Source organism: Triticum aestivum, chromosome 2D (assembly GCF_018294505.1).
Source record: "Triticum aestivum cultivar Chinese Spring chromosome 2D, IWGSC CS RefSeq v2.1, whole genome shotgun sequence".
Taxonomy (NCBI): Eukaryota; Viridiplantae; Streptophyta; class Magnoliopsida; order Poales; family Poaceae; genus Triticum; species Triticum aestivum.
The window spans coordinates 410,618,256-410,625,869 of record NC_057799.1 but is presented as its reverse complement, the minus strand read 5'-3'; the positions used below and the strand labels follow the sequence as shown (position 1 = coordinate 410,625,869).

General features: G+C 53.4%; 1 protein-coding gene across 1 annotated transcript; it reads left to right on the top strand.

The window, feature by feature from the left end:
• The first annotated feature begins 2,150 nt into the window (after window positions 1-2,150).
• On the top strand, window positions 2,151-6,047 carry LOC123053483 (sugar transport protein MST1). The gene is made up of 3 exons (XM_044476959.1): window positions 2,151-2,459; window positions 4,229-5,181; window positions 5,272-6,047. The coding sequence occupies exons 1-3, from the start codon at window positions 2,324-2,326 to the stop codon at window positions 5,704-5,706; spliced, it is 1,524 nt and encodes a 507-aa protein (XP_044332894.1). The 5' UTR covers window positions 2,151-2,323; the 3' UTR covers window positions 5,707-6,047.
• Window positions 6,048-7,614: the final 1,567 nt, after the last annotated feature.

The following is a 7,614-nucleotide window of genomic DNA, read 5'->3' as shown; positions in this document are numbered from 1 at the left end:
CCGTTCATCAAATGACAACACATGTCTATGGCTAGGAAACTTAACCATCTTTGATTAACGAGCTAGTCTAGTAGAGGCATACTAGGGACACTCTGTTTGTCTATGTATTCACACATGTACTAAGTTTCCGGTTAATACAATTCTAGCATGAATAATAAACATTTATAATGATATAAGGAAATATAAATAACAATTTTATTATTGCCTATAGGGCATATTTCCTTCACCTGCATCCCCCTGCCGATGACGTCCATGGCGGACGCCACGCTCGACAGGTGTTCGGTCAAATGCATTGAGCTTATTTTTAAACTTCATGTCGTTTTTTAGAGTAAGAAGGATGGAGGGGTACTCGACCATGGAGGATGAGTTGTTGTGGGATGCGTGGTTGGCTGTATCTGCGGACTTCGTAGGTAGGAACAGAAGGGGGTTATTTTGGCAGTGCGTGCATGGTTTGTTTCATGCACGAAAGCACATTGCATGCACATCATCCATGAACGCAATGTGAAGTCGTTAGTGTATCGATGGTACACCATCTAGAACTCTGTCATGAAGTTTTGTGTCACATATCGACTGAGGCAATGTGTCAACTGTTGCGGCAACCATGGAGATCATAAGTTTTGCTTCTTCTTGCTCAACTTGTTGATTTATTGATTCATTCATTCAATGTTACTCTACATGTTGTGCATCCTGTACGCGTTAGCGTGATGTACCACAGGGCAGAAATTCACTCACACACATTGTTGGATGAAGCTCACAGCATCTATAGTCGGGCATCCCAAGTCCGCCTCATACGCCCGGGCGGGCCGCCCGGTCACTGACCGATCACGAAATTTCGACCCAGACGGGCGCCTCAAATATGCCTCAAACGCCCGGGCTGACCGGCACCCCTCATATCTAGCCCAAGTATGAGGCGAATATGGGGGCGCCCGGGCGCGTCCGCCATGTCGGACTGACGTCGGTGTCCCACGCGGAATGTACGGAAACCTGGCGGTCCGAAGCTCGTCTCCTCCGCCGGACTGATGTCGTCGCGTGGCACCGCTCCGACAGGCCACAGTGCCTAGCCCTACTATTTAAGCCGACCGCCGACACCAAAACCCTACCCCTCCACATTTTCCCCCGCCTCCGCCGCTGCCACCACTTTCCACTCCCCGTCCTCCACCACTAGTAGCCATGCCCCCACGCCGCCGGATAAGGGGCTACCCATTTTTCTAACGCCGGATGCAACTCCCTGAGCAGATCCGGGAAAGGCGTGAAGCCCGAATCGCCACGGGGCTGCCTCGGTGTGTAGTGGATCCGGAGGAAGAGTTTGAGGAGGAGGAGGAGGAGGAGGAGGAGGAGGCGGAGGATTTGGGGGACGCTCGGGACGCGGATCTGCGGGCGGAGCAATAGGCCATCCTCGATTCCTTCCACTCGGAGTCGGATGCGGAGGCCAGAAGCCGTTGCCGGCAGGAGATGAAGGCGCAACACACCATGGAGGAGGAGGATATGCTTGCCTACATGGATGAGGGCGAGTAGGAGGAGGATGAGCTGGAGCCCTCCTACGCGCCCGTCCACCTGGCGCCCGATACCGACATCATAGACATCTCCAACGATGAAGATTAGCTGGGGTAGTACCTAGTATGTAGTACATATGATTCTAAGGGTTCAAATATGAGAGACTCGAAGGTAGAGTAAATAATTTAAGGCGTGACCGGTCACTGTCCGTTTACGCGCCCGGTGATGTCCGTGGGCGTTTGAGGGGTCGAACTTGCCAAGTCCGGCTGTAGATGCTCTCAAGAGGCAGTATGTGTGGGACAACATGATCTATCCATGAAAAACTTGTTAAACATCCGGTTAATCTCGTCGAATTTGAACTATTGTTGTACTAAACTTATTTGCATGTTATGTATGAATGATTTGTGCTATTTTTTATCCGAACTTTAATAAATTTCGTTTTGTCTGATGAAATCCATCCGATCAATTGAAACCCGGTTCGAAATGTATACAAATAGCTTTAGATGGCCAGCTCTCGTATTATCTTGTGAACCGTGACGGATAGAGTGTCTGGTTTGCTGGTGAGCGTTGGAAATGCCCAAGCGCAGCTTATGTGGATGAGGTCAGCAACCCTTTTGGAAGAGCCTAGACAGTATATAAGGGCTCTCCCTGAATGCCTGTACATCAAAATTTGGCAGCACGCGAGCAGCTCCAAAGACATCAGCACTGCTCGCTCTCGTGCAAGCTATAGCCAGCGGCCAACCTTGCGCTATCTCGTGCTCCTACCAGCGACACCACACCTCCGATTCACGTCGTGCCTTTGACCGGCGCGGGAGAGCGAGGACCAGGGATGGCCGGAGGCGTTTTCCTCCTCAACGGCGCCGGCGCGCCGGACTACGGCGGCGCGCTGACCGTCCCCGTCGTGGTGACCTGTCTCATGGCGGCTTCCGGCGGCCTCATCTTCGGCTATGACATTGGCATCTCAGGTGCGTCATCTTTCCCATCGCCGTCCGTACATCTCTGTTGGTGGAACTGAGGATTGCTTACCTGTCTACGTCGTTCTTGGCACGTTTCTCCCTTAATTTGGTTGGAGTTACGGAGGGAGTGTGTTTTATCGATCAGTTCGTTGTTCGTCTCTCGGTGCTGTTCTTGATTTGGGTGGTAGTATTAGATTTCCAGTAGCTATGCTGTGAGTTCGCCACCATCTGCGGCCAATCGAAATCGTGATCTGAAGCCATGAAGAAGAGCATCCTCCTAAATAAAGTTTAATTATACTAGTAGTTTCAGCTTAGTTTGTCTTCATGTCGGATCCCCAAATATCACCAAATCGGACCGCAACTTCTAATCTAACCAGTCAGGCAGGCATGTGCCTTCGTCTTCGTCGATCACGCACACGCCAAGCAGGCAGGCAGTAAAATATTGAGTTGGTACGACGGCTAGATCCAATTGAAAGCCCGGCAGGCCCTGTCACCCGTCCCTCTTTCCGTCAGATCAGTCCTTGCGCTGCACAAATCACACTCCCGGGAACAGTGGTGCCCAGCACTGTACACGGCCGGGAGCATCGCGGAAAGATATAGTACGTACTACTCCCACCAGTAAGCTTGTGCGCCAAGCCGTACTACGTGAATCAAGCCAAATGGTCCCGTCACGCCCTCTCTTCTCGCATGATCTTCGTTCACATCGACGACAGGGACCAGAGGAGAGGGCACACCCGATTCGTGTCGACTTTGGACGGCCCTGTCACGCGACGGGGCCAGCGGCGTGCTGTCCGGCGATTCCACGGCCTCCGCGGGGCTCGTGGAGCGCCCATTAGACACGAGAGCGTTAGCTTTCGCACGACACTCATCGATTCGTTCGTATCGTTGATGGCTCGTTCTGACTTTGGACCGTGTGAGCCCGGTTTTGCTGCTCGGTGTTTGTACAGCCTTCTGACCTTAATCGTCCGTGTCACCACGCGCATCACCAGTTTTGGACGGCATATACGCGATAAGGTGCCGTGCTGGCGACGGCGAGACGTCCCGCCGGGTGACCCGTCGCGATTTTTTTTTCCGGGGGCATCTTTGGACTCACACGATCGAAGCCAAAGCCAGCCGGGATTTGCGATACGTTTCTGAGTTCCTAGTAGCGAAAGGGGGACAGGCAAAGTTGCTTTTCCACTCGAATTTGGTGGATAGGTTTCCTGGTCCTAGGTGAGGTTTATTCGAGCAGTGGAGTAGAACTATAGGCTACTCTCCTATAGTTATTAGTCGATTGTGCTCTCGCGAAAGGAAGCTAGGATCGACCGGGATTAGGAGCGTGTCATTTCCAAGCGAGTGAGTGATGGATGAGCTTGACAAGATCGGACTTTTATGAGATAACATGCTACTAGTTTCATACGATGATTGGTAAAGAATACTCGCGTCTTTCTGAACAAAAAAGAATATTTGCTTTCCGCAAAAAAAGGAATATTTGCGCCAGTGAGTGTCAAATAATGCTAACGAATCCGGTTGCCAGAAAGAATAGTGCTGTACTAAGATCTAAGAATCGGTTATCTGACTAATTTGGTTCAAGGAATATGAAGAATGCAGTAAATATCAACAGTTGGGTTTACAGTCATCCGCAGTTAATAATAATAACAGAAAAGCTAAATCACGCTCGTTCCAGTTATTAGCAAAATGACATTTTATCGTACGTATACGTACTAACTTTGCAAATGATTTAGTATCTTTCTTCACTTTAAGTGAATCTTGTTCATGGCGCTAACGTGATCGATCAGGCGGTGTGTCGGAGATGGAGTCATTCCTGAAGAAGTTCTTCCCGGGCTTACTCAAGACGACGAGGCGCGCGAGCAAGGACGTGTATTGCATGTACAACGACCAGGCGCTCACGGCCTTCACCTCCTCGCTCTACGCCTTCGGCATGGTGGGGACGCTGGTGGCGAGCCGGGTCACCCGGCGCGTCGGGCGCAAGGCCATCATGGTCATCGGGGGGAGCATGTTCCTCGTCGGCTCGCTCGTCAACGCCGCCGCGGCCAACCTCGCCATGCTCATCGTCGGGCGGATGCTGCTCGGCCTGGGCCTCGGGTTCTCCGGCCAGGCCACGCCGGTCTACCTCGCCGAGATGTCGCCCCCGCGGTGGCGCGGCGGGTTCATCTCCGCGTTCCCTCTGTTCATCAGCGTCGGCTACCTCGTCGCCAACCTGATCAACTACGGCACGTCGCGGATCCCCGAATGGGGCTGGCGCCTGTCCCTCGGCCTCGCGGCCGTCCCCGCCGCCGTCATGGTGCTGGGCGCCGTGCTCATCACGGACACCCCGAGCAGCCTCGTCCTGCGCGGGAAGCACGACCACGCCCGCGCCGCGCTCCAGCGCGTCCGCGGCAAGGGCGTGGACGTCGACGCGGAGTTCAGCGACATACTGGCCGCCGTGGAGCACGACCGGCGGAACCAGGAGGGCGCGTTCCGGCGGATCCTGCGGCGGGAGTACCGGCCGTACCTGGTGATGGCCGTGGCGTTCCCCGTGTTCCTGAACCTCACCGGCGTGACCGTGTCGGCCTTCTTCTCGCCGATACTCTTCCGGACCATAGGGTTCGGTAGCGACGCCGCGCTGATGGGCGCCATCATCCTCGGCCTGATGAACATCGGCGGCATCATCGCCTCGGGCGTCGCCATGGACCGCTACGGCCGGAAGCTGCTCTTCGCGATCGGCGGCGCGCTCATGTTCACCTGCCAGGCATGCAATGCATACAGCAAAGACCTACTACATTTTCCATCCCAGCGTACGTATGTTCTGGGACACTAATGGCTTTGCGTTTGGTTGCAGGTGGCAATGGCGAGCATCGCGGGGACGCACCTGGGGCACGGGAGCAAGATGCCCAAGGGGTACGCGGTGGCGGTGCTGGTGCTGACGTGCGTCTTCTCCGCCAGCTTCAGCTGGTCGTGGGGCGCGCTGTACTGGACCATCCCCGGCGAGATATACCCGGTGGAGGTGCGGTCGGCGGGGCAGGGCACGGCCGTGGCGCTCAACCTGGGCCTCAACTTCGTGCAGGCGCAGTGCTTCCTGGCGATGCTCTGCAGCCTCAAGTACGGCGTCTTCCTCTTCTACGCGTTCTGGCTCGTGGTCATGACCGCCTTCGCCATGGCGTTGGTGCCGGAGACCAAGGGCGTGCCGCTCGACTCCATGGGCCACGTCTTCGCGCGCCACTGGTACTGGGGCAGGTTCGTCAAGGACCACAAGTTCGGAAATGAGTCCACCTGACCTGCGTCTGCGTGCGTCCTTGGCATATGGCTTGGTTTCGCATTGTGTGATGGATGTATACTACTCCTATTAGCGCTAGATTGGTACTCGTATTCCGGTATAACTCGAAATTAAAATGCTAGTAGAATCAAAAGGGCGCGCTTTGCTGCACCCTTAAACCAAGCGACAAAAATATAAACCTTTAGCTAAGGATTTTAGCGTGCGCGATGCTCCCTTGTCGAAAAACTTTTGGGCCCCGATTGGAAGACCTGTAAAGTAATACGCATGTAGATTATGTACAGGTGTAATTTACAAACCTACAAAAGATATCAGTATTTTACAGGTGTATTTTTTCCTGGTCATTTGGATTCACTAGTCGCTAATAGCCCTCGCCTCGTTCCTTGCACAGAGGCTTCTGCCTCGGGCTTGTTCTCCCGGCCACGCCGGCCGATGGCCTGCCCCGGATCTCCGACTTAGGGATGTCAACAGGGTCCGTTTAAAATCCACTTATCATATAATAGTTTAAAAAGGTTTTATGTTTGTTTGAGGAAAATGAACAATCAAGCTAGCAAAAACTAACTAAACGAGATTGCGGGTGTCATTTATTTACCACTTACATCCTTGTCTCCGAGCTCCAGCTCTCCCGAGTGCTTGTCCTACAATGATGCACCTGTCACCGCCTCCGTCGAGTCTGGAGCAGTGCCGCGGAGCTCGTCGCCTAGCCGCCGTCGTCGAGCGCCACCTGTCCCTACAGCTTCGACGGTCACGGGTCACCTCGTCCCACAACTCGTCGTCCTCAACCTGCCGGCCACCGAGAGCTTGAGCTTCGCGGGGCGCACGCACCGGGGATCCGTCAGACTGTTGCGGGTGTCTCATATCTCAGTCCTCCATGGCTCTGGCCGTCCTCGTCTAGATGAATCGCCTGAGGGAGGGGTGGAATACCGGCGAGGAAACGATCAATTCAGGTATGTTTCAAAAACCGGTCGATTACCAATGCAATCTGAGAAACAGGTGTAAATTTTCCAGGCGTTTTCTGGCCGAGAAACGACGAACCAAACATGTATGGGAAACCCACCTGTATTTTTTACAGGGGTGTATATTTTACGGGTGGTTTGGGCTTGGGTTGCGAAGCGACGAACCAAAAAAGGAGGATATTGTCCCGCCTCTGCATCAGGACGATGCATACAACCATATATTATTAATAGTGCAAATTCAGCAGAAAAAAAAGCGAAAAACAAACCTTGAGGCCGTATACCTCGCGACAGTAGCTTCCCAGATAGCTACTAACCCTATGATACAAGACACAACATAAACAAAAAATACACAACTCTTAGGCTACGTCTTCAAGAAGGAATCGCCGCACGTACGTCAATGATGGCGAGTCCACCACAAGGTTGAACTTCGGATTTTCATTCCCAAAGCAAAGCTTCAATCCACCACCTTCAACAAGGACACGACGCAAGCACGCGGCGACATAGCCTCATTAGAGATCTTGTGTTTCCACCAGAGTGCATAAGCTCGTCGTTGAAGCCGTCTGTACCATCCGCCCTTATCCAGCTACCGACGCCTCGATAGTTGGATACCTCTGAAGGAGACAACGGAAGACAAAGACGTCCCATACCACCTGCCTCCCACTACTGTCGCACCACCTTCGATAAAACAACAACAGGCTAAACTTGACACCTCCGCCAGTGCCACCGTGCATCACCCGCCGGCAACAGGCATGACTTGACGTCTCCATATAAGATGTCTTGCGTAGCATCCGCCGGTAGCACATCCACCAGTGGCTTCACTGTTGGGTTCTACGGTAGGGTGCGTCGACTGCAAATTAAAATTTCCTACGCGCAGAGCAACCAGGAACATGCTACGGGAATGGATCACAGATGGTTACCACTAGACGCGCAGTGCCGTGCAGCGGAAGAAGAGTTG

What these genes read in the sequence shown, in the direction of transcription:
- LOC123053483 (XM_044476959.1), top strand. Translation starts at nt 2,324, where the DNA reads ATGGCCGGAGGCGTTTTCCTCCTCAACGGCGCCGGCGCGCCGGACTAC. An exon ending in CTATGACATTGGCATCTCAG is followed by an intron (nt 2,460 to 4,228) that starts GTGCGTCATCTT and finishes GTGATCGATCAG; the next exon opens with GCGGTGTGTCGGAGATGGAG. An exon ending in CGCTCATGTTCACCTGCCAG is followed by an intron (nt 5,182 to 5,271) that starts GCATGCAATGCA and finishes GTTTGGTTGCAG; the next exon opens with GTGGCAATGGCGAGCATCGC.